Source organism: Dipteris shenzhenensis, chromosome 20, assembly GCF_047967505.1.
Source record: "Dipteris shenzhenensis isolate YYH24624 ecotype China chromosome 20, Dip_SZ_1.0, whole genome shotgun sequence".
Classification (NCBI taxonomy): Eukaryota; Viridiplantae; Streptophyta; class Polypodiopsida; order Gleicheniales; family Dipteridaceae; genus Dipteris; species Dipteris shenzhenensis.
The window spans coordinates 6,690,291-6,717,745 of NC_141615.1; the positions used below are offsets into that span (position 1 = coordinate 6,690,291).

At 47.0% G+C, this 27,455-nt stretch overlaps 2 protein-coding genes and 1 pseudogene across 3 annotated transcripts; 2 read left to right on the plus strand and 1 right to left on the minus strand.

Moving 5' to 3' along the window:
• The first annotated feature begins 1,510 nt into the window (after nt 1–1,510).
• On the plus strand, nt 1,511–4,558 carry LOC147889191 (putative pentatricopeptide repeat-containing protein At5g09950). Of its 2 annotated transcripts, XM_087392046.1 has the most exons (2): nt 1,511–3,613; nt 3,942–4,088. In XM_087392046.1, exons 1-2 carry the CDS (start codon nt 1,609–1,611, stop codon nt 3,956–3,958), a joined length of 2,022 nt encoding a protein of 673 aa, XP_087248172.1. In that variant the 5' UTR covers nt 1,511–1,608; the 3' UTR covers nt 3,959–4,088. The 2 variants fall into 2 exon arrangements, with proteins under 2 accessions (XP_087248172.1, XP_087248171.1); XM_087392045.1 differs by having other exon boundaries at nt 1,511–4,558.
• A 9,722-nt stretch (nt 4,559–14,280) lies between these two features.
• On the minus strand, nt 14,281–16,408 carry LOC147889192 (uncharacterized; annotated as a pseudogene).
• Nucleotides 16,409–18,194: 1,786 nt separating this feature from the next.
• LOC147889193 (oxidoreductase AN1596-like) lies at nt 18,195–18,998 on the plus strand. The gene has a single exon (XM_087392000.1). It carries the CDS (start codon nt 18,195–18,197, stop codon nt 18,996–18,998), a length of 804 nt encoding a protein of 267 aa, XP_087248126.1.
• The last annotated feature ends 8,457 nt before the right edge of the window (nt 18,999–27,455 follow it).

Genomic DNA, 27,455 nt, shown 5'->3' on the forward strand with positions numbered 1-27,455 from the left:
AGTCCCAGTAATGTACAATACCTTCACCACTTAGCTTCAATTCATGCATGAACAAGCATGGTTCACTACTAGGTGTACGAGAAGTATGGATCTATGACATAGTGAATGAATTGATATAATGCCCAAGTGGCGTTCCCTTTTGCTCTCCCACTATGTCCCAATCCTTTTCCATGTTGGATGTAATAAGTAGGAGGAGGATATGTTGGCTTTGGATTCGTATGGTTAAATGTTATGGTAAGGCATCCAATTGAATGCCCAAACATTCAGTTGCATGCACCTGCGCGCGCGCACACACACACACCTATATATATGAGACAGCTATTGCCCAAATACGCTCAATACAATTATCCCAAATTTTGCTAGCACTCATAAGACATTTCTTGCCGAGAGAGAGAGAGAGAGAGAGAGAGAGAGAGAGAGAGAGAGAGAGAGAGAGAGAGAGAGAGAGAGAGAGAGAGAGAGAGAGAGAGAGAGAGAGAGAGAGAGAGAGAGAGAGAGAGAGAGAGAGAGATTTGCAGCTACCATTTTTGGGACTTTTTCTATGGTAGTTTCAAAATGTGTGTTGCTTCAAATCCTTCTACTACACATTCTTCCATCTGATTTAGATTCTTCCTTCCTTCAAATTTAAGATCCTAGAAAAGGCTCACAAGAGCTCCGTCCGTGTGCGGCCAAGGGTAGAATCCTCAATCCATCTCCCGTCTTACACAATTTATAGTTATGCAAATCATGCATACAAGCAAGAGCTCATACTGGTTGTAATAGAGGGAAGTTTTCTACAATTGATATTTTTGGAAGTTGAACTGAGGCATAGTGGTCACACACACACACAAAATGCAAAACATATTTGTAGCTACCATTTTTGTGACTTTTTTCATGGTAGTTTCCTTCACATTCTTTACATACTCCTTTCCTTCAAATTTAAGATCCTCGAAAAAGTTGACTACGTGCTTTCCGTAGAGTCTTGGTATTTAAAATTTTGCTACATGTGTAGCCTTTGGAGATCAAGCTGAGGACCATTCACAAGAATCGGAGGTCTAGACAACTCCCATTAGGCATCTGTCTGCAATCTTGGTCTATCTCAATGTGTCTTTTTGGTCTAGCATGATCATGGGTTGTAACAAGCAAGATGAGGATGTGTTGGCTTTGGATTTATATGCTTGGATGTCATGGTAAGGCATCCAACATTATAGTGTTGCATGATAGAAAGGGGAAGCAAGTTTAAAGGAAGTTTAGGAAATAACTCAAGTTTTAAAGATTGGCTTTGAGTTTGATTTCTCTAAGGAAACCACTTAGGTGGACATGTACACAAAATACGGGTATGTCAAACAAGAAGAAAGTGAGGAAGTCTTTGGCTTTGTGGCAACACAACTTTGGATACTATTCTCAAATTACCAAGGTGCTTTTTAAATCCCATGTTGAGAGCTGGCGGAGCGGGTCTCTAGCCCGTCTTAGACCGGTCAGTCTTCCGAAAGGTACTAAGCCTTGAGGGGTTCCGCATTTGCTTGGGGTTCCGCATTCGCAAGCAAAGACGGACTTTCTTAACGCATTTGCTTGTCAGTATGCCCATTTGTAATCTCCGGAGTTTCTGTCCAGTAATCTTGCGACGCTATGCGCTGTAGAAGGCTTGCTAGAAAACAATTTCCCGATGTTAAACCCGCTTCTCAAAATACTGGAAAAGAGGAGTCATCAAGGAAAGAGACTCAAACATTATCCGCCTCATCTAACGAGGAATCATCATGGAAAGAGACTTTGGATCGACTGGACAGACCAGGCAACATGGCAGATTGTTCCACTTATGCTTCCCTGCTGCGTTCCTGTGGAAATGCGAAGGCTCTTTCACCTGGAAAACGCGTACATAAGCACATGATAAACCAAAAACTTGAGCGAAACTTGTTCCTCGCAAACCTTGTCGTGCAAATGTATGGCAATTGTGGAGCCGTTGAAGAAGCACGTGCGTTCTTTGATAGTATGCGTCGCAAGGATTTGTTCTCGTGGAACTTTATGATTAAAGCATACATCAGACATGGCCAGGGCAAAGATGCGCTCCAATTGTTTCAACATATGCAACAGGAAGGGATGATGCCCAATAAATTCATTTATGTCAGTATTCTCTCTGTATTTGCGAACAAGGCAGCTCTTGAAGAGGGTAGAGAGATACATACGCGAATAGCTGCTAGTGAGTTTGAGTCGGATATGATTATTGAGACAGCCCTCGTCAGTATGTACAGCAAGTGTGGCAGCCTGAGGGATGCCCGACAGATATTCGACAAAATGATAGAGCGAGATGCGGTCTCATGGAATGCCATAATAACAGGGTATGCTCAACATGGGCTACGAAAGGATGCTATTCGACTCTTTACACTAATGCAGCGTGACGGTCTAGAGCCAAACAGGGCTACAATAGTTAGCATTCTTTCTGCATGTACCAGTCAGGCTGCTCTTGCTGAAGGCCAATTGATACACTCTCAGATCGAGGGCATGGAGTTTGAATCAGATGTTGTTGTTGGCAATGCCCTGGTCACCATGTATGGGACATGTGGCAGCGTGGAGGATGCAGAAAGAGTATTTGACAAAATGCCTAAGTGGGACAAGACCACCTTCATCAATATCCTCGCTGCATGTGCCTCCAAGGCATCCCTAGCCAAAGGCAAGAGGATGCATGAGTGCATACTGAACAGTGGATTGGAGCCAGAGGTGGTTGTAGGGAATGCTCTTATCAGCATGTATGGCAAGTGTGGAAATCTGAAGGAGGCAAGGAGGATGTTCGACAAAATGGTCGAGAGAGATTTGATCACATGGAATGCCTCTATTGCAGCATATTCCCAGAATGGGGAGGGCAAGTCTTCCCTCCAATTCTTTGAGCAAATGCAACAAGAAGGTGTAATGCCAAACAAGGTCACCTACGTGAGCAGTGTTGATGCTTGTGCCAGCCAGGGAAATGAAACTCGAGGGAAGCAGATGCATGCATCCATCAGGGACAGTGAATTTGAGTCAGATGTTGTTCTGGGGACTGCTCTCGTCCATATGTATGGCAAGTGTGGTAGCATTGAGAATGCTCGGATTGTGTTTGACAAGATACCTGAGCGTGATGTTGCCTCCTGGAATGCCATGGTTACAGTGTATGCTCAACATGATGAGAGTAAGGATGCTCTTTTGCTGTTTGACCAAATGCAGCAGGAGGGTGTAATGCCAGACAAGATCACTTTTGTTAGTGTTGTTTCCGCTTGTACCAGCCAAGGAGTCCTACTTGACGGTAAACGGCTACATGCACGCATCGTAAGCAGGGGATTCGCGACAGATGTTGTGATTGGAAATGCTATTATTAACATGTATGGCAAGTGTGGTGGCCTTGATGCCGCACTAAGGTTGTTTGACACAATGCCCAAGCTGGACAATGTCACATTCATCAACATCTTTTCTGCATGTGCGAGTGAAGCAGCCCTTGCTGAAGGTCGCGAGATTCATGCTCGCATCATGGGTAGTTTAGTTGAGGCAGATGTTGTAGTGGGGAATGCTCTCATCAACATGTATGGCAAGTGTGGAACCAGTGGCCTGGAGACTGCAAGATGCTTTTTCAACAAGATGCCTGAGCGAAATGTGGTCTCATGGAATGGTATGATATCAATTTATGCACAGAATGGGCATGGCAAAGTTGCTCTCCAATTATTCAAGGAAATGATTCATGAGGGTGTGACCCCAAATGCTGTCACTTTTGTGTGCGTTCTTTCCGCATGTAGTCATACGGGTCTTGTGGCTGAAGGTTGTCAATATTTTCATTCAATGACTAAAGATTATGGCATTGCACCCAATGCAGATCACTATAATTGTATGATTGATTTGCTTGGGAGGGCAGGGAGGTTGGATGAGGCGGAGGAGTTGATAAAAGATATGCCCTTCAAACCTTCTGTCGTAACTTGGACAACCTTGCTTGGTGCCTGCAGAAACCAAGTTGATGTAGAACGAGGAGAACGTGCTGCAGGGCGTGTACTTAAGTTGAATCCAGAGAAGTCCTCAGCCTATGTAACATTGTGTAACATCTATACTGCAGCGGGCAGGGCAGATGATGCAGCTGTTATGATGAGTAAGATGAGAGATCAGGATCTCAAAGAGCAGCCAGGCTATAGCTCAATTGGCGTGTGGGATGGGGTTCATGGATTTCTTGCTGACGATCACACCCACCCACAAAAAGATGAGATATATGCTGAGTTACAGAGGTTGAACATGCAGATGAAAGAAGCAGGGTGTACAGAGATTGGTCCTGCATGATTGGGATGCGCACATGCATAGTCATCACTGTGAGAAATTGGCCATAGCTTTTGGGCTTATCAGCAGACCTCCTGGAACCTCTCTCCTTGTCACCAAGAATCTGAGGGTCTCTCACGATTGTCATTCTGCCACTAGGCTTATCTCAAGGATTTCTGAACGTGGGATGCTGTTCGCATCAGATCTGTTCATGTGCAGATTATTGGTGATTACCAATGGGGGATGATGACACAAGATGTACTACTCTGTTGAAGGAGCACACAAGCTACCAGTTCGAAACGAGATCTCCTAGACTGGACTGTCTCGTACAGATGCAACAGGACCTCTCTCCAAATGCTGTTGCAGCTTGAAAGCTTGTGGTAGCATAAGTGCCAGAGACAAGTGCCAAGAGATACATGAGAAAGGGGCTGGAAAGGGATCTTATTCTGGTGGATATGTATGCCAAATGTGGTCGGTTGCAGAAGCATGGAAAACATTTGACAAGCTGCCAGTTCGAAACATAATCTCGTGGAATGCATTGCCTCTCAAGAGAGAAGCCGCAATGTTTGGGCATCAGTGATGTTAATCTTGTTAATCATGTGCTTCCAGGAAGGGGCTTGGAAAGGAAGTGCCAAACTGTCTTGAACAGGTGCAACTTGAGTGTCTCACACCAAGTGCTGTCACATTTGATAGCAGCTTGAAAGCCTGTGGCAGCATAGGAGCCATGCACAAAGGCCAAGAAATGCATACTGAGATACCCAGAAAGGGGCTGGAAAGAAGCTACCAGTTCGAGACCTGGTCTCGTGGAATGCACCAATTGCAGGCTATGCCAAGCAAGGGCTTGGTAAGGAAGTGCTGAATTGTCTCAAACAGATGCAACTGGATGGTCTCTCTCCAGATGCTGCCAAACTTGTTTGCAGCTTGAAAGCTTGTGTCAGCATAGGAGCCATGAAAAAAGGCAGGGAAATGCGTGTCGAGATAGCCAGAAAGGGGCTTGAAATATATTTTTTTTTTGGCGATGCCTTGGTTGATATGTATGCCAAATATAGTTCTGTTGCCGAAGCATGGGAGGTGTTTGACAAGAATGAGGTCTCATGGACTGCCCTCATCACAGAATATGCCCAGCATGGAGAAAGTGAAATTGTTTTCCATATGCTTGAGAGAATGAGAGGGAGGTTCTTACTGTATGCAGTCACACGGGTCTAGTGGATAAGGGCCAATGTTACTTTGAGGCCATGAGCAGGGACTATGGGATCACTTCAACTATTGAGCACCACATTGTCATGATTGATCTCCTTGGCTGTGCAGGCCAATTAGACAAGGGATAGAAATGGTGAAGAAGGTGCCTTTCCGTCCTAATCTTGTAGTGTGGCATACAGTGCTGGGTGCTTGTCGAAAGTGGGGTAATGTGGAACTTGCCTTTGAGCATGCAGTGCAATTGGATGAGAAGGATTCTGCATCTTATGTCTTGATATGTAACATCTATGCAAATGCTCACATGCAGAAGGGAAGAAAGTTGAGGCAATGAGACTGAGAAAACAAGCATGGAAGAAGCCAGGACATAGTTATGAGTCTGGAAGGAAGTGCAAGGCTAGCTTTAAGTCTGGTGTTGCCCGAGGACTGCAAGAGCTGAGCTTACTTAGCTCCTTGAAATGAATTTCCCAGCCTCCCTCACTTGAGAACTTTATATGAATCTTGCAGAAGTGCAGAGAAAAGAAAAGTCTTGTGTACGCTAAGCGCCTGCTTGCCTACATGTGCAAAAGTGGGCTGGAGGCCCTAGATCTCTTGGCAACTACCTTGTTCCAATGTTGGTGGATTTAGAAGCATTTACGATGCTCAGCAGGTTTTTTTTAGGTTGGATAGATCGAAATGAGTATTCTTGAACTTCTCTCATCATGGGTTATATTGAATGCGGCAATCCACAGCTTGCCCTTAACCTGTACCAGAAAATGCAAGAGGACCCTGTACATCCTAGCAAATACATGTTTGTGGCTGTACTCAAGACTTCCTTTTGTCAGCAATACCTTTATCAACATGTATATCAAATGTGGCTTGCTTGCAAAAGCACAGGAAGTGTTTGACGAGCTGCAAATACTTATTGCAGGATATGCGCTGCTAGGGAAAAGTAAAATTGTTTTCCATATGCCTAAGAGAATGAGAGGAGATGGCATAAAGCCTGATGGGACCATGTTCCTTGTTGTTCTTACTGGAGAATGTGCCTTTCCAACCTCATATTGTGGTGTGTGGACTCCGTTGTTGGGTTCATGTCAAAAGTGGAGCTTGGAATGCATGCCTTTGAACGTGCGGGAAAAAAGGATGCTGCAGCTCATGTTTTAATATCTAAAGTCTATGCAGATGCGCTTTAAGCAAGAGAAAGGCAATTGTTGCAAAAGCACAAGTATGAAGGAGGCAAAGCTGAGTTGGACTCAGGTTGGTGGAAGTGTAGGGGGAAGCATGACACTCCCAAGTCAAAACTATGTAAAACAAGCTAGAAGCTCTTCCCTCAAAATAGAGAGGAAGAGTGTGTTTTCGATTGGGATTGTGTCACAGAACCATCTAATCAAGCATAGAAAGATGGATTTATGGAGAAGCTGGCTTTGGCACGTGCCTAATTTCTGTCATAGACTTCTACAGCCCTGGTCATCTAGGGCTCCCCAGGACAGCCACTCGTGCTGCAGCACAGCACCAATAGCAGTTCACATATGAATGCCTTGCAGCAGTCCACATAGAACAGCAGCAGCAGTTCACTTGAGACTGCACCAGCACCAGCAGGGCCTATTTATAGGCAGTAAGGACAGGCTGGCCCGTCCAGAGGTAGGGTCGGCCAGATTTGTGACCGACTATAGTCTGTCGAGAAAGGATAAGGTTAGAGACTGAAGAAAGTTTATAGACTGATTCAGCCTATGCAGTTCCGGACAGCAAGGAGTTATTGCACCCCGTGTGCAACAGGGTTATTTTGGTGGAGGATCAGTTTTTCAGCCTATGGTCAGCCCTCAAGCACAGCCCCAGTCACTCAAACCATCTCTCCGTGCGCGCATACCAGCATCTCTGGTCCCCTCCTGTTGAAAGTGCCATAGAAGAGGACGGTGCTAGCCATGGTAGCCTGCTACACCAAGAGGTGTAATCCCCATACTCTCTGACTTGGTATAGATATGTGATGAACTGAAATGCAGCATCTAGCTATAATGGGGATGACCCAAACTCAGCCTGAATGATCTGTTGAGGAACGGATGGCTTACCACGAATCATCCATGATAACATGAGAACCTGTAGCCGCTCCACATGAGCCCACTCTGTATCCGACAAATGTGGCCCCCAACATGGACTGCCATACTTCCCCGTTGGGTGGACCAAGGAGTCAAAAAGCAACCCCTTGGTCCGTGGATCCGGAAAGTGCGAGCGAAAGCACTGCCTCTCTAGTCTGGCCAATGAAGCATATCCATTGCCCAAGCGTGCCAGCATCGCGGGTCTCATAGTGAAGATGGGTCCGGAAAAGACAATCCCAAGTGTATGATGAAACTATCTCAACAGGTGACCCATCAAATGTAAAGTGCTCCTAGCGCATGACGGCTCAAGATGTACTGAAGATCATAACCTTGGTTTTACCCAGGTTACCTTCAAATCATGAGACTCACAAAAGGACTGTAGTGCGTCAAGGTGTCTCTGGAGCCTCTCTGCTGAGGATTGAAGCAATATCCGAATAAACGTGCCCACAAGAGAGCAACCAACTCCCTCTTGTGTCTGCATCATTGTCTCAAGCTCGTCAATGTAGAGGCCAAACAAGGTAGATGATAATGGACACCCTTGTTTGACCTCAATAGTACTCATGATCTCGTCTATCCACCCAGATCTTGCCCGGACTCTGCCTGAAACTCTCTCGTAAAGTGCCATGACAGCCCAAATGATCTCCTGGTCATAACCCAAATCCTATAGGCCCTGTATGAGGCAAGCTCTTGGAACCATGTCAAATGCCTTGCAGAAATCCAAAGCAACAGTAAACCCTCTGCTTCCGTGCCCTCGCCTCCCCGGTGATACACCTGAGTGTGAGAATGTGGTCCATGCTTACATGATCACACCAGAATCCGGCCTGTCCTGCTGCTTTAAGTCCTCGACACTCCGCAAATTTGTTGACCTCGTAATCAAGCACTGATGCATAAATCTTAGGCATGACATGACTAATCATAATGGTCCTATAATTCTCCAGGCTCATGGGATCCCCTGCCTTGTGGATGGGTGAGATAGTGTTAATGGTCCAGATGCGTGGAAACCTCAAACAAACAGCTTCATTAAAGAGCTTTGCTAAGATCGAAGCTAGGAGGTTAATCCCATATGCAATGAACTCAGTGCATAGCCCCTCATGATCCTTCGCTCGGCCATTATGAAGTTTCACTATGGCATCCTTTATCCACCCCCTAGTGAAGAGGGTGCAAGATGTGGGACGTGGCATATGTGAGGTTAGGGACTAGCTGATTTGGAATGTCATAAAGTGTGCGTGCGTAATCATACCAGACCTGAGTGTCAGTGAGTGGTGAGGGGGACCAAGGGGGGACTGTCCCTCTAGAAATCTCCGCCAAAAGTCCTTAGAGTTGTTACCTAGTTGCTACTAAACAAAATGTTCAGTAGTTCCTCCTCGTTCCGGTGAACGAAGTCTAGTTTCTTTTCCGGTGAACGAAGTCTAGTTTCTTTCTACGTATCAGTCGACGATACTCGCGTAGCGTCTTTGGTTCGCTCAGAAGACTGTTTTTGGTTTCGAATCTGAGCTGACGGCATAAAGCCTTACACTCATCATCATACCAGCTATTATAGGGTACGGTCCCAGGGGGCGGTGGGCGGATGGAGCGGGCGGGGTGAGGGAAAGCATGAAGGGCAACCTCGTGTAGTGAGCGGGTGACTAGGGTAGCACGATCCTCTAATAGGGGTATGAATTCAATATAAGCGAGAAGTATGTATAGATGGCCAGTAGGTGAGTGATCACGGTCGAAGCGTATATCATGATAGGTGGAGTAAGAACTCAGTGGGGTGGAGGGTACTGTGTAACGGGGAGTGGAAATGCTAAAGAAAAGATAGGTATGATCAGCCTCTGGAGGGAGAGGTGCTACAGTAAAATCAGTGATGCGAGATGTGAAGGCAGGGGATCCCATGATGTAATCAATAATGTTGGAGCCTCCCCCATGTGGAAAGCATGTGAAACCACCTTAGGCGGGCCATTTGTCAAGACCATTATAAATAATGAGATCATGCATCTTGTCGAGATCTAATAGGGCCTGCCCATAAGATGTGATTGAACCTCCTCTCTCAGCCAAGACTCGTAGCATACCTGCATCCTCAAGGTCAATGTTTGATAGTAGAGTGGAATCATTCCTGAAGTCAAGTAGTGGTACCCGACGGGCACCTGCCCTCGCATTGAAGTCTCCAACTAGGAGGACTTCTCCGCGGCTAGAAAAGTCAACAATGGGCTGATAAAGAGCTGCACATGGAGATGTCTCATCCTCATCTCAAATATCTCTAGCAAAGTGGGAGGTCTCAGGGGGGAAGTGGCATACTGCAACAAACAAATCTCGGCTGTCCAAGTGTCGGATGCGGATCCAAAGAAACCTAGAATGTGCATCTGTTTGCTCTATTGAAATGGTCTCCAAAAGTGTGGATTTGTAAAGGATTGCTACTCCACCTGCCCTCGAACTCCCCCTGTATCCCTCGTCTCATCTCTACAGGCAGGCTCCCATGTGTGCCTGCTGACTATTGGTAGTGGACACTTTGGACTCTGATGTGTCTCTGTGTAAAAGACTATGTCGTGACCTGTATAGGATTACGAGAAGTTCCCTAGTTCTGACCATAAGGTACCATTACAATTCCAAATGATGCAAGATAGGGTCTCAGATATCTGAGTCTCATAGACCCTGCACCACCTGTAAGAAGTCGTCCCTCTCGTACCACTGCCCACTTCCCCTCCTTCCGAGCCTGATCCCGCTGCTGCAACAAAGAGTGCCTCTCCTCAACTTGTACATGGGTGAGGTCCTCATCAATGGAGATCACTGGCTAATCTTGTAGGACTGACCTGCGCGCCGTAAAGCTGCAAGTCGTGCCTGAACGTCATGGAACCGTATGATCAGGGGTTGCTCTCGGTTGGGGTCTCTCCCCACCTGCGATGCCCTCTCGATCCTGTGCTCAACCACACCCAAAGTAGCAGCCACGAAAGCAGTCGCATATGCTATTGGTGTAGCCTCAGTGTGTAGGATCCCACGTACTTTGATTTTGAGAGCCTTGCTGGCTCTCTACTACTGCTGCTCCATGAGGGTAGGCGAAACGGTTACCCTTGAGGGTTCCCATTTGGCCACGTCAACCCATCTGGAGGTCTCCTCAATTACAGATTGCATGCTCGCAATCTGTGCCTCAACAACTGGGGTACTCTCTGAGACTGTGTATGGCTGACCTCCTGCCAGAGCTGCAAGATATCCCGTTTGAGTCCCTGACTGAGATTAGCCTGCTCCCGAATGGCGCGATCTTGTTCTTGTTTGATGCGGCTCTGCTCCTGGTTGAAGCGGACTTGCTTCTCTGTTAAGCATGTCAGTTCCATCTCACGCTCACGGATACTGTGTACCTCCATGAGCAAGGTCTCCCAGGCCTCTGGTGTGTCAGCCCACCCATGTCCTAGCTGAAACTGGAATGGCTGTGACATGAAAGCATGGGGATGAGTCCGGAAGCTGGGTGGTAACTGGGTGAGTTGGGTGAGGTACGGAGATGATGGTGGCATGGGTGAGGCAATCCCAATGGGATGTGGGAGCATAGGCTGACTCAGAGGGAGAGGGGAGAGAAAGGTCGAGGCGTAATGCAGAGCAGTGTATGTCACCTCCGAAGTAGATGTCATAATCGGTGCGAGAGCTGTAACGGGGGAGGAGGGGACAGATGAGGACTGTGACAACCTCCATATCCCAGAGGAACGGGAGGAGGCCGATGTGATGGGTATGTCACTATTTGTCATGGGGGGTATGGCACTGACTGGCTGGGGATGTAGAGGCTGTAGCTGAGTCTGAGGCTGAAGCTGAAGATGAGGATGTAGCGGGAGCTGAAAGTAGAACTGAAACTAAAGCTGAAGCGGGGGCTGAAGTAGAAATAGAGAATGAGGCTGAAACTGAGGCTAAGGTGGATCCCGCCTTTTCCTTGCTGTCAACCCCAAGTCCACTCCGATTGTAGCGTGTGTTCACATCCTCGGGTTTCAGTTGTGTTTGCTGTTTTTTTTTTTTTGGGGTCGTCTTTCTTGGATTTGTCCGTCTCTTTATTGCTTTTGCCCATTTTCTTGGACTGACTTCAATTCCTTTTGCACAGGTCCTAGTGCGGGAGATGGAGTGGAAGCGAGAGTATGAGCCCCCGGCCCATGGTGGGAGGCACCCACATTATGGGGGCTGTAGGTACAGAGGAGGAGCAAGAGCGGGGTGGAGCTGGAACAACCAGAGGGGAGGCAGAGTTGGAAGGGGAGGTGGAGGGATTGCAGCGTGGAAGGGGGGTGCTGCAGAGGGGGAAGAGACCCGGCGGGAGGGAGCGCAGCTGCAGGCGGGGAAGGGGGAAGAGAGCCGGTGTGTGGGAGCGTAGACAAGGGGGTTGATGGCGGGGTTGAGCAACACCAAGGAGGGAGTAGGGGCGGAGCAGCCCCGAGCGGGAGGCAGGCACAGGGAGGGGCAAAACAGCAGGAGGAGGGGGTGGGGTAGCAGTGGAGTGGAGGGGCTGCGAGGGCAGAGTGGCAGCCAGGCGGAGGGGCTACAGGGCAGAGCTGCAGCGGGCGAAGGAGGAGCTGCATCGGTCAGGGGAGCTGCAAAGGGCGGTGGAGTTGTGAGGAGAGCTGCACGGAGCAGCAGAGCGGGGAGCAGGAGGCGGGGCAGCAGAGTGGGGAGCTGCAGGCGGGCGCGGGCAGAGTAGCAGGAGGCGGGCGGGGCAGCAGGAGCGGAGAGAGGAGCACGAATTAACGTCTTCAGGAGACCTCACAGAGAGAGAGAGAGAGAATACAAATATGTATAGCTAATGATAGCTGTAGAAAACCATACAAAACAAGCTTCCCAAAATATACCTACACCTGCAGTAGTTTTGCTGAGTAGGATACCACCTAAGGCTTTAGTGGTTGCGTGCATCGATCTTAGGTCTCTTCCAAACTGTTGTGTGCCTCTCCTTTATGCTTCAATGGCTGCTTCTGGTTGAGCTCTACATGCTACTCCCTCTTGATAGTCTTGTGCTCCCTTTGTGGACCAAGGCATGCACCGCCCTTGTGGCAACCAGCTTATGGTGGCCTCAGTTTGTCCCCCTAATAATGGATCTACCCACAACTGAATGCAGGTGTCCAATCCCTTTAATCTCCTCATTTGGGAGCTTATAAGTGGGACATTAACCCTATACTTCAACTCCCCCTTTCAATGACACACCATGGTCCGAAGCCCACTCCATCGAAGAACCGCTCCATCAGCTCCTCTACAGAAGCTTTCAGGAACAAGTCGAGGATGTCTTCATCATCACCTCCAATACGTACAGATACTTTTTTGCATCGTTCACAAACAATCGTGTCCAGTATGGAATTATGGTTCAATCGTTGGCCCACATCATGAATGCTCCGGAGTTTCAAAATCCCAAGGCACCAACAAAACCACTCAATCGTCCCCCTTATAAGATAGGAATTGACCAAACCTTGTGAGGTACGAAAGATGCTAGGTTTTTTCTACTCGTCGTAGAACCGGCACCATCCACATTTTGGTCCTTGATGATTGAGCTTTCTTGTGGCTGGTCTACATTGATCCCCTGTGGTAGAAATCCCTCTAGCCATCTCTAGAGTAATCCTTGTCGGAAGTATAGGGTTGATGCCCCACCTGTGAGTCGGTTTGCCAGTCGGTCACAGGGTCGATACATCCTTGTGGTTTGGTGTGTTTCAATCTGTCGATTTGTGTTTTAGATTGTTGGCTTTGTTGGTGAATGTTGTGTATTGTTAAGGTTCTTTAGTGTTGTAGGTTTGTTATAACAAGAATCATATGGGCTTCGAGGCATCGTATGTTTTGTAATAACAGGAATCTTCAAAGTCCTACTGTGAGTCATATGATGGTGTAATGTGCCAGTTGAGGTAGGAATGGTTGGAACTGGTCATAAGACTATTGATGCTTTTTAGCTGTATGATCGTACGTGTGATTTGCAAGTTCAGGTAGTTGTTGTCAAATCCTTATGACGAGGCTGAAAATGTGAGGGGGTGTGGAGACGTTTTGAAGCAAACTGTGTGGGAGTATGCAAGAAAGGTGGATGGTGTTTATGTGTCAGAGAGTGGGTATGGCGGAGTTTTTGGATTGGAAGGGGATTCTACTAGTTCTGCATAGGTATGTGTGCTCGTTTTTTGTTTTGTTTGGCTTTGTTACATGATTTATTTGGTTTGAGTGTTGTGGCTCAAAGAGGGGATTGTGTTGAGCGGTTGAGGTTGGATTGAGTATTGGTCTTTCATCTCCTAGATTTTTCGAGCTTGCATCTTGGAGGCTTGAGTGTGAGCAATGATGCTGGAGAATGTACCAACATTTGTGACTTCAAGAATAGTATGAGTGTTGTTGTTGCAGTCATTGATGTTATGCAGAAGGCAATGGATTTTGTTGGAGATGCCAATGTTTGTTTGTTGAATGTACTTACAGTGACGACTGATGAAGGTCTCACTAAGGCTCTAGAGGTGTTTGACCTTGTCAAAATTTGAATATGAAGTTTATTGAGGAGTTGTGGCCTCAGGGTGCAAAGGCTTTGGCGATGAAGAAGTGCTTTGTGGGGTGGTCTATTGTTTACATAGTTACCGTGGAACGGGAACGTTCCGGGAACGTCGGATGCTAGAACGGGAGCGGGAACGGGAGCGGGAGCGGATCGGGAACGTCGGGGAACGCCACGTCATATGACATGTCAGCATATGACATAAAATGACAAAACATGAAACTGAAAAGAAAGTACATTGCATGAGGATATATAATAGCTGAAAATACAAAAAGCTGGCTGCTGAGTACAATGTACATACGACAAAAGTATCAAGTATGACAAGTACAAAACTAGCCTCAAGGGCCAAGGTAACTGGTGAGTCAAAGACTAGTCATCAGCAAGTGGGATCTCATCCTCCTGTCCAGGCTGTCCCTCAATTTGGTCATCCTGATGCTAGCTCCACATCATCCTCTCCCTTTGGCTGATCCTCACCATCATTGTCATCAAGATCAAGGGAAAATCCAATAAATGGCTCTGGAGTACACTCAGCCCTGAACTTGTTAAGCAAACGCAAGTTTGCATTAACAAATACAAGGTCATTTGCCTTCTGGACACCAAGCCTGTTCCTCTTCTTGCTTGCAATGTTCCCAAAACTGCTCCATAAGCGCTCACAGGGCGAGGAGCTAGCACCCTGGCTAAGCACTCGAATGGCCAATCTTTGCAGCAATGGTGTATCTGCCCCATAATCCTCCCACCACCGTGCACTGGATATCTTGAACCTATCATTTTGTGCATCTTGCAAACCGAAGAGGCCTCTCTTTTGTCGATAAAAGGAAAGGTCTTCACGAACCCTCCTCCTATCATCTCCATCGGGTACAAGCCTCCTCAAGATATCCTCCCAACCCTGCACAACCTCTGCATCTGTCTCTTGTCCTTTACCTTGAAATTCTGGATCCACCACAAATGCAGCAGCCTCTAATGCAGAGTGATACTCTGTCCACCTGCCTGTCGCAAGACGAGATAGCTCCTGTCTCCTACCCCCATCCAAAGTCTGTAGAGACTCTAGAGATAGGATTCTCTCAATCATCCTGTCCATCCCCTCGTACACCTTGCCAATGCAAGGCTCATCTCCATCAAGAAGCCTCAACATAAGAATGATTGGCCGCACAACCTGCAACAATGCCTCAATAGTGTCCCAAAAAGTGTCATCAAGAACTATGGACCTGCATCGAATACCTGCCACTGAGGTGCGCTCTCGCCATGCATCCCACTCCTCACAAACTACAAGCTGCCTCAAATGATTCTTCACTTCAAAAAGACGCTTTAGCATAATGAAATTATATGCAAAGCGTGTTTCTGAATACTTTAAGAGATCCTTTGGGGATCTCTGTCGAAATACAGCCAAAATGTAGTGGTGGCGAGTGATAAATGAAACAATGTGATTGCCCATTTCAATAAAAGGCTCCACCCACTGCATCTTACCAATATCTTTGAGGAGATTGTTGAGCCCATGTGACATGCAAGGAGTAAAGCAAATATGTGGGTACCTATCCTCAATGATCCTCCCTGCTGCCTGTTTGAGTTCTCTCCATCAGAAACAAACTGGATGACATTATTGGGACCCACATAATCAATGGCTTCACTCCAAATATTTGCCAATCTCTCTGCAGTTTTGCCCGCCTCTGAATTGTCAATAGCTTTAATAAAAAAGCTACATCCTCTGGAGTATGCAAGGATACCCTGAATGGAGCGGCTCCTACTGTCACTCCAACCATCACCCATGATAGTGACGCCACATCTACGCCATACATCCCAAGGCATCCTCTATGGCCGTCCTCTCTGTGGCTAGAAGTGTAGTGCGCAATGCCTCGGATGAGGGTGGAGCATAGCCAGGTCCGAAAGAAGCAATCTCCTTCACCATATCTGCAAAGTATGGGTTGCGGGCCTTTACCAAAGGAACATCTGCAGCATAAAAAAACCGTGCCACTGCTGCATCTACTTGTGCCCTCCTCCCAGGGTGCCATGATGCCACAAGACTAGCCTGCACTCGACCTCGTGAAGCCTGCGTTTGGGGCGCATTTGTTCCATGCACGGATGGCTGTGGAGCAGCCCCAAATAATGGAGTAGATGCACTCGCTGAAGATGCCGCGCCTGTAGGTGCAGCTGATGATGATGTACCTCGAGGATCAAGAATAGAGGGCCGACTCCCTGCTGCATCAAGTCTATCTGCAAGTGCCTGCAATCGTATGATATCTGCTCCTGACACTGTAGGGCAAACAGAAATGCCTTTGCCTCTAACCCCCAACAAATGGGCTCGCACACGATCCGTGCCTCCACTCTTAATGGAACCACAAAAGTGGCATTTCCACTTGCGTGACCCTCCTCCTCTTGCATTATCATATCTGGACACAAGATCCACCTCATTCCACCAAGGAGATCTGTTTTCTGCATCTATGCCACGAGGAGGTGCCATTGAAATTGATAAATGGCTGAAAATAAAAAAAACAATCAAAATGCCCTTGCATGAGACATAAGTAAAGTGTCCACTAACTGGAAAAAAATGCAGCAAACTAGAATATCCAAATTCCAATGTTCATTGCGTCAAATTTTAAATTTTACCTGCTCAAGAGTCAAGTGCCAACCAAGCAAGGGAAGGGGGCAGCCAAGGTAGGGAGAGTGTGGGCCCTGGGCCCTGGGGCAGCCAAGGGGCAGCCAAAGGGGAAGCCAAGGGGCAGCCAAGGGGGCAGCCACTGAGCCAAGGGGCAGCAGCCAAGGGGGCAGCCAGCTGCCAAGCCTCAAGGTAGGGAGCAGCCAAGGGGGCAGCGGCCAGCCAAGGTAGGGAGCAGCCAAAGGGGCAGCCAAGGTAGGGAGCAGCCAACGGGACAGCAAAGGAGGAAGGCAGCAAATGAGCCAAAAAAGATGCAGCGGCTTATCTAACTGCCGCCGCCGCCGTCGCGCAGGAGCACATAGGCCGAAACGCCCGGAACGGGCGTTCCGCCCTACGTTCCGGAACGTTCCGGAACGTTCCGGCTGTTTCGCGCGTTCCGGTCCCGTTTCGCACATTCCGGGCACGCGTGCAGCTCCGGACCGGCGTTCCGGCGTTCCAGGATGGCGGAACGCCGTTCCGCAGTAACTATGATTGTTTAGTAGCCTATCTTTAAGAATTGTGTTGTTAATTTAATTTGTGGTGTATCATCTTCTAAGAAGGATTGATCGATAGGAGGATGATATTTAGGTTTTGATTCTGCACTAGAACTGCTTTAACATTTTTGATGTTATACTGATAAGAAGAGATACTACACATGATCTTAGCAAAAAGGCACGGGTTTTGTGAATTTGATGAAGTTTTATGTTGAATATGTTGAGGTAGAACGCAATGGGTTTTGGGATTTGTATTGTGAATTTGATGAAGTTTTATCTTGTGTTTTAAGTGTACGAGTACTGAACCCGTGCTTTGCACGGGCAACGATGCATGACCATCCTCAACCACTCCCCATTTGAAGGTGGATCTTTGATTCTTAAATTTTGGCTAAGTCTTAACCCATGGCTTTGAGACCTTTCATCTCCTCCTTTCATTCCATTAACCTTCCATCTCCTCCTTCCTCCCGAAGGTGACCTTCCATCTCCTCCATTCCATTGACCTTCTATCTCCTCCTTGCCCCTAAAGCTACCTCTTGTCTTTCCACCTCCTCCCCAAAGCCTGTCTCATGTCTTTCCACGTCCTCCCCCCTCCAAGCCTCCATCCAAGAGATCCTTCTTTGTGACACGTGGCAAGCTCTTCTTCTCCAAGTTGCCACGTGTCCTCTCCGTTTTTTTTTTGTGTCCGTGGTTAATAGGTTAAAGTAAGATGTGTATTTTTGAAGTTTTGTAAAGTTTTTTAAATTTTAAAAATGAAGTTTTGTAAAGTTTTAACTTTGTTTTACGATTCGATTGGGTTACTTTAGTTAAAAACTGGAGGTATTTGTTAGGATGAATTGGACGGTGGAGATTCATCCTTGATTGGTCATCCTCCAAAAATGTGAGGAGGGACTAAGCATTTATGGGCAGGCCACAATATAAAACCCTAAAGGCAGAAATTGCAACACTTTTAATTCACTTGGTCCGCGGAGTTTTCTTGTCGAACACGTAGCTAGGCTTCATTTCATCTCTCTCTTGTGTCTGTGTGTGTGGAAATGGTGATCCTGAATGCTTCCGTTCGGTACCCAGGACGTCGAGCGATTGTAGTGGGAGGGACTTCTGGTATTGGTCAAGGGATCGCGATGCGCTTGGCTACAGCAGCTCTGGACGTTACCATCGTTGGGCGCAATCAAGAACGCGGTCGTGCCGTTGTCGACCTCTTGAAGCAATGCTCAGCGCATCATACGCCTTCTCCTGTTCACGATTTCGTGCAATGCGATGTGCAGCTGCTGGGCAATGTTCGAGACTTTGCCAGGACGCAGTTGAGCAGCAGTAATGCTCGCCTGGATGTCCTCGTGCTGACGCAGGGAATCGCCACCGTTGCCGGACGAACGGAGACAAGCGAGGGAATCGATCAGAAGATGTCGCTTCACTACTACAGCCGTATGGCTTTCATCGTGCATCTTCTCCCATTGCTTCGTCGATCTCCTTCTCCACGAGTCCTTTCCGTATTGAGCGGTGGCGTCCACAGCCCATATGAACATTATCGAGAGGATCCGGAACTAATCAAGCGCTTCAGCCTATCGAATGCAGCGAATTCCTGCGGCTTTTACAACGATCTGGCGATGGACGCTCTGTCTCAGGATCCTGACAATAGTAATGTGGCGTTTATCCATTCGGCGCCCGGAATCGTCAAATCTAATTGGGGAACGGAAATGCCTTGGATCATTCGGAAGATGCTGGTGCCGATGAAGTCGTTAGCAGGTCGATCGATTGAGGAGTGTGGCGAGTACATGTCGGACGCTCTGCTGCGGGAAGACGTGAAACCCGGTTTCTACTTGTTCGATCGGAACGGAAAACCAGCGAAAGCGACGGAATTGCACACGCCGGAAGCTTGCGAGTTCATCTGGGAACATACGCTCAGCGTTATCAAACGAATTGCTTAAGAATACACTTGGCGAATCGTCGACACTTCATACCAGACGGCACACGTCTTTCTATATTTTTAAGCAGTAGACCATCAATCGCTTTCCACTGCATGATATGGGGGTGACCTTCACTAATGGAAACTTGTTGAGATAATAGAGATGAATTGGTTGCTACTACACCGTTATACGTTATGAAAACGTATGTGAGTACGCGGCGAGTATTTACGCTGATATGTGTACCTTTAGGGTGGCCCCTGCTGATTGCATGCATTATATCACTGAAATTGTCTAGTATTTTGAGTTGTCGTTGTCTCCCGCGACTGTCGCGCTGTGATTGACCCCTAATCAGGATCTCCGAATTTCTGTGACTCTTCACAGTTCTGTTCATGACTTTGTTGGAACCATGACTTTCTAGACAGGGTCTCGTTGGTTCTAGCCCAAAGAAACTCCTTTGGCTATGGAAGAATCCACGTGTGAGGTTGTTCCCCCGAGGATGGGAACTTACAGTTGTATACCAAGTTGTTTTCGCAGGTATTCTCCATACATAGTCTAGTTGAATGCTTTCTTGTTAGGAATATACATCATATCATTGTGGACTGGCTGTGTTAAGTTTTCCATTGATGTAGCTGCAAAGGCTATCATTGACATGTTTTACCAGCATCTTTGTCTTCCCTCTTTTAATGATGGCCACATTCTCTGGCACATGCTATATGCAGTTCAATATATGGTGACACGTATTTATGTTTAAAGTATGGCATCTCATAGTGAGAGAGGGATTCTATGTGGGTGTGCCCTCCCGGATAGGTTAGGTAGGCCTGGATAGGCTAGTTTAGGCTGGGTTGGGTGCCTAAACTGGTCCCCAACCAGTGTGGGTCAACCGACCCAGATGGTCGGGTCAACCCAACCCAACCAGGATTGGGTAGCCGACCTGGCTGGTCGGTCTATGGCCAGCCAACCTTGGTGGCTGGGGGCCTATAAAAGGCTCCCACTTCCACACTCCACGTGTCACACTTGGGCATTTTCCAGCCCCTTGGCTGTGGATTGTATCCCTGGATCTGGATGTTGTTATTGCCTATCTTCTGTTGCTATTTGTACGATTTTATATATTCTAGTCTTACAAAGGTATATCTTCTGTGTCTATCTTTCTCTCTCTCTCTCTCTCTCTCTCTCTCTTCTCATGCTTGCGCACGTGCACCACGCTCACAGTTTATTCGACTGCTCGAGGTCTCAGCTCATGGGGACTCCAGGAAGAAGCATATATCTCAGCTCTTGAGCTAGTGTTGGTCTTAAATTTGAATCCTGCTAAAAAATGGGCCCTCCGCTTTTTTCTCTACTGATGTACTTAGTTGACACAGCTTTTTTATTTTCCGTAGGCTCTGCTGCAGTTCTCTCTTTCCTAATCATATCGTACTAACAAGTCTATCTGGGAGGTCTTTTCATGCAAATGAAACCTTTTCAAGTATGCCATGGCTTATAAGGGTTCAACTTTTATTACGTGTTTCTGGTCTTTCGCTCAGACACTGTAATATACAGGTTGGGTTTTCTTTTTAAATAAGAAATTGTTGAAATCACCATTTTTCTGAAAGCTCAGTGGCGAAACCTGAGTGTGTGAGGGGGGGACCTTTTTATAGGCCCCTACCAGTCTGGTCGGCCTGCTATAAGCAGGCCGACTGGTCGAACCCCAGGGTGGTCTGACCCGACCAGCATCTCGAGCTGACCCAACCCAAACAAAGGTTGGGTTAGGTTGGTTTGACCCGACCATGAAGGGTGGTGACCTGACCTGGTTGGGTGCCCATAATGGGTCCCAACCCTGCCGTAACCATGGGCCAAGTTGGCCTGTCTCAGCCAGCCTCTTACAGGCCTCCAAACAGCAAGTGATCTACCCTAACCTGCCCTGGCCCTGGCAAATATGCCGTGGGACCTGGCCTGGATGAAGAATGTGTGCCTATCCTCTCTCTGGGTGGAGACAAAGACCTCTCTCACTACACATAAGATGCCAGCTTATGCTATACAAATGATCTGAAGAAGCAAGCTGATGAAGATGCAACCATGGACCCTCTAGCACAGCGAATACTGGATTCACCTTGGAGCAAGCACTTGAAAGCTCAGATCCTGGAAACATAAAGCCACTTCGAATAGCAAAGAGATTTCCTGGTCTTTGATTTCCCATACTATTTGCACCGTTCCAAAAGGGGAATGACGAACTGTGGGATGCACGACACCCAATAACCTCTGGTGAACACATCACGTCTAGGAACCTCAAACAATGAACTCTGGAACACACCATGTCCATAGTCTCTGCAACATCAAGCAATGAACTTTGAACATATCTCGTCCATAGCTCCACTGTCTTGCCTTGTCTGCCAGACTTTCAAATGAGAGGAGCTGCAATCAGCCCTCTCTACGGCCCACACACCTCTCTGGCTGTGACATGTGGGGGAAGATGTTCCTTACTGTCAGAAAGTGGGTGTGATTTGGAGTTCCTGGGGGGCAGCTTCCTTGTGAGTACCAAAAGTTGGAAGATGAATCTGAGCTTAGTGTCCTCCGCCTGAGACGTACTTTTGTTCTCGCCCGACAAAACTTGGCCAGATGTCCTCTCTTCCTGCACTCATGGCAACTCTGCCGTCCTTTCTTCTGTACAACACCATCAGAAGAATTCGCTTGATGGAACCGATTCTTTCTCTAAGAGAAGGGAGCATAGGTCATCGAAATCCAGGAGACTTGTCGAGACTGGGCAACGCAATGCTCGAGAGACTCTGGTGGGAGTATGGTGAGAATCAAGGCAGCCAGTTGAGAAGGGGTTAAAGAAGCACCAATAGCCAGAAGCTGGTCATGGATAACCTTCACCTGCATTATGAATGGCTGCGTAGGACTACCTTCAGAAAATTCAAGACCATAGAGTTGCCCCTGCTAAGGGACCTCCCTCATGGATGAATCCTTGGCATAGAGATCCTCAAATTTGGACCACAAAAGCATCTTCACGGTCCGCATCCCAATGGATCGAGCTCCGTAGGCACTCAGGCTTTCTCTTGAATCCATGCACAATCTTCCAAAAGGCCCTTCTGACCCATCACCTGACCGCAACAAGCAACCCAAATGTTCCAGGCGGTAGTGCTGTCCACCGTCTCCCAGACACTGTCCTCCGAAGAGAATGAGGGGTGTGAGAGGGAATGCGGTACTTCATCATAGGCCTCTATCTGGGAGACCTACTGGCCATGGATCCTATAAGCTGGCGACACTGGGTCGATGGAAAAAACGTGCCAACCCTCTGTGAGCCATGCTACCATCCCCCAATTGAAGTCCCTCTGCATCCGTTGTGTACTGGCCACTATCTAAAAGGACGCAAGACAGATCCTTTGTGCAGCTACACAACCCCATAGGCAATGGGGAATCGTCTCTAGCACGCCCTCTACACAACAAAGGCATTTGCCGTTCAGGCGCATCTGCTCTAGCCAGGGGCCGATGGGCAATCCTCCATGAGCCATCAACCAGAAAAAGTAGGAGATCTTCCATGGTTTCAGGCTGGTCCAGAGACAAGGCCAGAATCGTGAGATGACCTCCCTGGGAACATCCTGCTCTACCTAGTGTGGCTCCCTCAACGGGGCCCAAGCTGCGGCCTCTAACAGGCTTTGACGACTGATGCGAGTTGTATACGAGAAGAAAGGCACCTCCTCCACTCTCTCCGACTCTCCTACCAACGCCGGCTAGAACCACTCCCCTAGGTCCCACTGCAAATCATGAAGAGGCCAGCCCTCCCAGAGCCAAAGGCGCCACATTGCTCCCTCTGCGGTCCTGAGAGAACTGTGTCTGGGTCAATGTGCCAAGCCTTGCCTAGTCGGCCTACTACTCTAATCTGCTGCCACTCCAGCCCCCACAAGTCACCCACATTCCGGTCATCGCTCTCTGACTCCCCCTGTAAAAGGCCACCTAGTCCCGCCCTGTAGAAACAACAGCAGAAAGAGAGGAGCGTGTTTTTGTAGCAGCGGACCCTAAGGGGTACCCTTGTCCTCGAGAACTACCCATCCCAGCAATGTGGAGTCCAGGGCGATTGCAGGCCCTCCCACCAAGAGGCCGATATCGCACCAGACGTCTCAATTGCCCCATGCATCCTGAGTGGAAGCACCAACAAGAGGCTATGTACTAGGCCGTAGCAAGGAGGACTTGGTTGACCAACTCCTAGCAAAGTATCAAGTACTGTGGCTGACTATGAGCATGGTCGTGGAGCCTGTGCACGTTCCAACTCACCATGGTCCAACTCATGGGGAGGGGGAAGCAAGAAACAAGGCTCACCTGTGTCACAGTGGGGACGTGAATTTCTAATTTTTAGGAATTTACGGTGATTGACTTCGCCTCAAACTGATTAAATCTATAAAGGACACTTCAGTGCAATTAATTCCATGTGCCAAGGCAAAGGATCTGAAGGTAAGAGAGTGGTAAAAATCCCTTTCGCTAAAAATAGCTCTAGGAGCCACGTTTGGCTAGCTGGCTTGGAAAGCAAGCAGAAAAGTCAAAATTTGCTTTCAACAAAAGAATAGAGAGAGGTAAGTCACATGTTGGGAAAGTGCTCCAAGGCTATTCTATCACATCGCCTTGCTGATTTTTGATTACCAGGGCAGTCTGTAGGCTGTTGATGGGCTGTGAGAAGCTCAAAAACGAAATTCGTTTTTGTGCCAAGAGCCTCCAGATCAGTTCGTTTTTTGTTGCATGCGTACTGTTCATGCCTTCCCAGAGTCCCAAATCTGATCCACACTTCTTCTAGGAGCTTTCTAGGCCATGTGCCTATCAAAATCGCACTTTTTTAGGCAGTTTGGAGCTTCCAAACTTGGTGATTCTCTTCCAGTAGGTTTTCCAGGGTTGCTTTTGCTGATTTTCACCTGCCAGGGTGTCAGAGATCTTGCCAGGGAATTTCATTTTTCCATGTTTGCTGATTTCCCAGGGTTTCCTGAGCTTTTCAATCGGTTGATTGCTTTCCGGGAGCTCTCCTATTGCCTCAGAACCTTAATATCCTTTCGCTTTGTGCAGCTGGCCTTTCTGTTTGCCAAGAGTATCGTTTTGCTGGCCTCTGTCTTGCTAGGACTCCCTTGATGGGTATTCAGAGCTACCAAGATGGATTGGGCTGATTTCTGTCCTGCCAGGACTCCCCTAGTGGGTATCAGAGCCGCCAGGTTAGAACCCTCAGCCAGATTTGGAAGAAGGGCCGCTATGGAATGTTGCACTGGACTAGGATGCCTTTTCTATGATTGCATAGCAGGACGGAAGTGCAAGTGATCAGATTATGTAGTTGGTTGTCTGTGGGCTGATGCACTGCGGTGCTATTATTGTATTTGCAAGCCTTCTAAATAAAAGATAAAGAAATACCGAAAGGGGCGCTAAGTTTAGGGCTAATCTGGTGTCCGTTGCAAGACGGGGGTGATCTGGATTTGGTTTGCTGTGGGAAGTTCTAAGTGACTGTAAATTAAGTATTTGCTGGTTGTTATCTGTTCACTGCCCGTTGGAGATCCAGAAGGCTGGTTTCAGTGGTTCCATTGCCGGGATATCGCCATCTTCTTCAAGAGGGTGAGCCCGTGGTTCTGTTTGGGTCAAGACAGGAAATACTAGTTGTTGTAATAATTTGCAGCCAAGAGAATTGTTCAGCCATGGCACATAGCACAGATGCTGAGGAGAAATCGAGATCTTTGGGGTATACTGCATGGTGGGAGGAAGATGATGAACAGCCCGTTCAATCGGAGCATGCCATTGAGGGTTCTCGTATGAAGAGGAAGAGGTTGAGGAGCCATACGCAGATGAATAGATTCTCGCACACAAGGAACACAAGGTAAAAGGTAGAGTTATCCGTTGCAGCGACGAAGTTTGAAGGCACGCAAAGCTAGACGCAAGGGCAACAACAACGAGAAGAAGGGTTGAGACTCAAGGTAGGTTTCTTTGATTTGATTTTTTACAAACGTCTTGCATGCAATTTTTTGATTTTGATGTATGTATACTTATATTTTCTTTTTTCCCATTAAATTTAGTTATTCATATTGTATCCTTTCATTTATTTATTTAAAATATATAATCAAAGAGAATATATAGACATAAATATTTAGTTATTTAGATATAAAATGGAGCATATATCATATCTATACTCCTTTCACACACACATAAAATTTAGTTATAGATTCAAAAGGAATTTCTTTCCTTCCGCGCTATTTTGTTTCCAATCCTTCTACTATTTCGTTATTGTTATATGCCCCAATTTTTGAAGGCTTAGAGAGCTCTTCTAGTTTGCCAAGAACTGGCTGTTATCTACTATGATGTTTGTCATTTTGTGATTGTAGAAGGTAGATATTGATGCTGCAAATTGTGTATCGAGGTTGAAAGGTGCATTGCAAGGCTCTCTCAAAACTAAAGTTTGTAGAGCCGCAACTGCCTCTGTGTAATGACGTACACTAATAGCAGCCGCCCTTGATACGAGCTCTTCAACTCTCTGGTTCCCAACTATGTCATAGGTCCTTTGAAGAAGATTTTGAAAGAGATCTTAACGGACGTCCACGATAATACGTTTTGGCAATTCTCAAAAACTCTTTTTTCTCAAGGTTTATGATACCTCCTTATTTGCTAACATGTGGCACATTGATTTTAGCCCCCCATCCCCCCCCCAATTTCTTTCTAAGGTTCCACGTTTTAAGTCAACTAAAAATTTGACTCAGCAATAACTCACACTTGGAAAGAGATTTGGAGGAGATTTTGTTTAAGCACTTTAATTGCAATTCACTCCTCTCTCTACTACATATTTCTCTCTTCAAAATATTCACATTGTTTTTGAAGTCATTATGTCAACAAAAGAAATTTCTTTTGGGCAGATTACACCATTTGATGGGAAAGGATTTCATTCTTGGCAAACCCAAGTAAAATACCTCTTGATGTACAAAGGTTTGTGGACCTATTTCAAGGGCAGGAAGCAAATCGACATCACTACCGACAATGAGGGTATCGAAGAGCAAGCGTTGTCTGTCATTGCGCTTAACCTACATTCAAAACTCATTCATTTGGTGGCGATATCTATGTCATCGAAGACAGCTTGAAATGAGTTGGATTGACTCTTTCAAGTGGCAAGCACTCACATATTGCACTCAGTCAAATTGTTTGGTTTACGCTTTTTTGAAAATGAAAAGCTGAGTGACTTTATTAGTGAACTCCATAGTCTCACAACGTAATTGGTCACTGTTGATGCTAAGATGAAAGAGGAGGATGTTATTGCAATGTTCATGAAGAGCATGGCGGAGCCATTTGAGAACCTCATCATAACCTTAAAGCATCTCCCCAACTCTAATTTGGAAAGCATTATTCGATAAAGAGCGAAACATCAAGGCAAAGAAAGGAGAGGATGCATCTACATTGACTCAAGGGCAGTCCTATTGATGGACCATGGCAAGGAAAATAAGTTTTTCAATGGGTTCAAATGTAATTTTTGCAAGAAAAAGGGTCATGATGAGACCCATTATTTTTTTAAAAGATCCTTCATGAAGAAAGTGTCATCAGTGTGGTAAAACACACCATCTTGCAAAAGATTGCAAGAAGCCACGTGAGGTAGATCATTGGGCCAATTGGTGAATGGGCCTTAACTAATCCGGTCAAAGTCTAGCGAATGTGACAATAAGGAGGTTTTGCTCTTTGAGAGACAGATTGAACCACACTACCAGTACATTAGGGCTGAGAAAATAGTTTGCCCGATGATCCCACATAGAAGACCAAGTAACCAAGCCCCGATCATTGGGTCCTTTCAACAATGTCGAGCTAATTTGAATAAGGACACATTGTTAAGGAATGGCCACTTGTTTACCCAAATGTTCATTCCCAAAGAGCTATCTCCAATCGTCCTAGTTGTTCCCTACCAAGTACACGTACTAATAGCTTTTGGCCAAATGGGAACCAGTTTGTTAAGTATTTCTAGGAAATCTGCAAGGAGATATAGACCCTTAGGCCTTTCATTGTATTTGTTTCTCAGCCTTATAGACCCTTTGGTCTTTCATAGACCTTAATAAACTCTCTCTCTCTCTCTCTCTCTCTCTCTCTCTCTCTCTCTCTCTACGTGGGACTACAAGTGTAATAACAAGCAGTTAGAGTCTACACACTTGTAGCCCCACATTATGAGGTATTTATGTTCCAACATAACACACCCACACACACACACATTATGAGGTATTTATGTTGCTCTCTGCCTCTACCACCTTGCTCGCGTTGCCCTCTGTCGTTTCCTCCTCCTTATTGCTTCTACCTTGCCCGCGCCCTTGTCTCGTTGTCCTCTATCATCTCCTCCTCATTGCCTTTGCCTCGCTTGTGCCCTCTGTTTCATTGCCCTCTACGTCGTTGCCCTTTGCCCTATGCCTCACCCGTGTTGCCTCTACCGCCACGCTACCCTTTGCCTCACTTCATACTTGCAGTCGGGCTACCTCTGCATTTGCCAAATCGTCTGGTTGCCTTTGGGACTTTCGA